This window comes from Nicotiana tabacum, chromosome 8 (assembly GCF_000715075.1).
Source record: "Nicotiana tabacum cultivar K326 chromosome 8, ASM71507v2, whole genome shotgun sequence".
Taxonomy (NCBI): domain Eukaryota; kingdom Viridiplantae; phylum Streptophyta; class Magnoliopsida; order Solanales; family Solanaceae; genus Nicotiana; species Nicotiana tabacum.
This window is the reverse complement of record NC_134087.1, coordinates 18,463,708-18,465,277: the sequence shown is the minus strand read 5'-3', so window position 1 is coordinate 18,465,277 and position 1,570 is coordinate 18,463,708. Positions and strand designations below refer to the sequence as shown.

The 1,570-nt window shown below is 45.7% G+C and overlaps 1 protein-coding gene across 1 annotated transcript; it reads right to left on the bottom strand.

Annotated features, from left to right (window-relative positions):
- Nucleotides 1-413: 413 nt before the first annotated feature.
- LOC142162976 (uncharacterized) lies at nucleotides 414-1,044 on the bottom strand. Its single transcript, XM_075220213.1, has 2 exons — nucleotides 907-1,044; nucleotides 414-848 (listed from the first exon to the last, which is right to left on the bottom strand). The coding sequence occupies exons 1-2, from the start codon at nucleotides 1,042-1,044 to the stop codon at nucleotides 414-416; spliced, it is 573 nt and encodes a 190-aa protein (XP_075076314.1).
- Nucleotides 1,045-1,570: the final 526 nt, after the last annotated feature.

The window sequence follows — 1,570 nt, the reverse complement described above, 5'->3', positions numbered from 1 at the left end:
CCAGGAACTCCCAATTGACATGGTCGAAAGCCTTCTCAAGGTCGAACTTGCATAGTAAGCCAGGATCTCTATTTTTCCTTTTAGAGTCTACAAGTTCATTTGTCACCAAACCGGCATCCAGGATCTGCCTACCTTCCACAAACGCATTCTGGGAGGATGAAATAGACACGTCAAGAACCTTCTTGAGTCTATTGGAAAACACTTTAGAAATAATCTTGTAAATGCTCCCCGCTAGACTAATAGGCATATAGTCACTGATAGAAGATGCACCTTCTTTCTTAGGCACAATAGTAATAAAAGAAGCATTGATACTTCTCTCAAAAACACCATTCACATGGAAGTATTCAATGGCTTCCATCAACTCCCCCTTGATGGTGTCCCAACAGAGCTGGAAGAAGGCCATGGAGAAACCATCAGGGCCGAGGGGCCTTATCACCAGCACAACTGGACACAGCCTCGTGCACTTCCTCCTCCTCGAAAGCCCTTTCTAGCCACTCACTGTCTCCCTCCCCTATGTGTTTGAACTCTATTCCCCCCAAAGTCAGCCTCCAACTAACTTCCTCTTTGTATAAGTTCTCATAAAACCCCACTATCGCCCCTTTTACCTCCTCTTCTCCCTCAATCCTCACCCCATCCACAACTAAGGACTCTATGAAGTTTCTCCTTCGATTTGCAACCGCCACCCTGTGGAAAAATTTGGTATTCAAATCTCCTTCCTTTAACCATAGCGCCCTCGATTTTTGCCGCCAACTAGTCTCCTGAGCTATTGCTAACTCGACTATTTCCCTCTTAACCTCCCCCAATCTCTCTTTCTCAGATTCATCTAACTCCCTCGCCCCTTCCCCTCTCTAGATCCCCCAATTCATGCATAAGCTCCCTCATATTAACCTCTATCCTCCCTAAAACCTCATTATTCCACCTAATAATATCTCCCTTGAGCCATTTAAGTTTCTTCGAAAGATGGAAAGAAGGTGTCCCTGATACCCCGTAGCTTGTCCACCATTCTTTCACCTTGTCACCAAATCCTAGCACTTTCAACCACATGTTCTCGAATCAGAAGGGAGCACACACCCCCCTCCCTCTGCATCTATCTAGCAAGATAGGCAAATGATCCGAAGTCAGCCTAGGTAAAGGAATCTACAGCACATTCGGCACCAGCTCATCCCAGGAGGGCGATATTAGAAATCTATCAAACCTAGACCTTGAGTTGGAATCCTCCGCCCTGGCCCAAGTAAACATTTCCCCTGACAGAGGAAGATCAATGAGAAAATTATCATTGATGAAGTCAGAAAACTCCTCAATGGCCCTCGAAAACATACTACACCCTAATCTCTCCTCCGAGAATCTAATAGTGTTAAAGTCTCCCCCAGAACTCATGGAATGTCCCATTCCCCCATCATATTGGCCAGTTCCTCCCACAAAAACACCTTAGACCCTTCTCCTACCGGTCCGTACACTCCCCCAAATCCCCACTCCACCCCACTCACTCTATCTTTGATAAGAGCTGCTAAAGAAAAAACTCCCTTCTTAAACTCCTTTACCTCCAAGCTTCTATCATCCCACATTAGAA

What these genes read in the sequence shown, in the direction of transcription:
- LOC142162976 (XM_075220213.1), bottom strand. Translation starts at nt 1,044, where the DNA reads ATGTGGTTGAAAGTGCTAGGATTTGGTGACAAGGTGAAAGAATGGTGG. An exon ending in TTATTAGGTGGAATAATGAG is followed by an intron (nt 849 to 906) that starts GTTTTAGGGAGG and finishes TGGGGGATCTAG; the next exon opens with AGAGGGGAAGGGGCGAGGGA.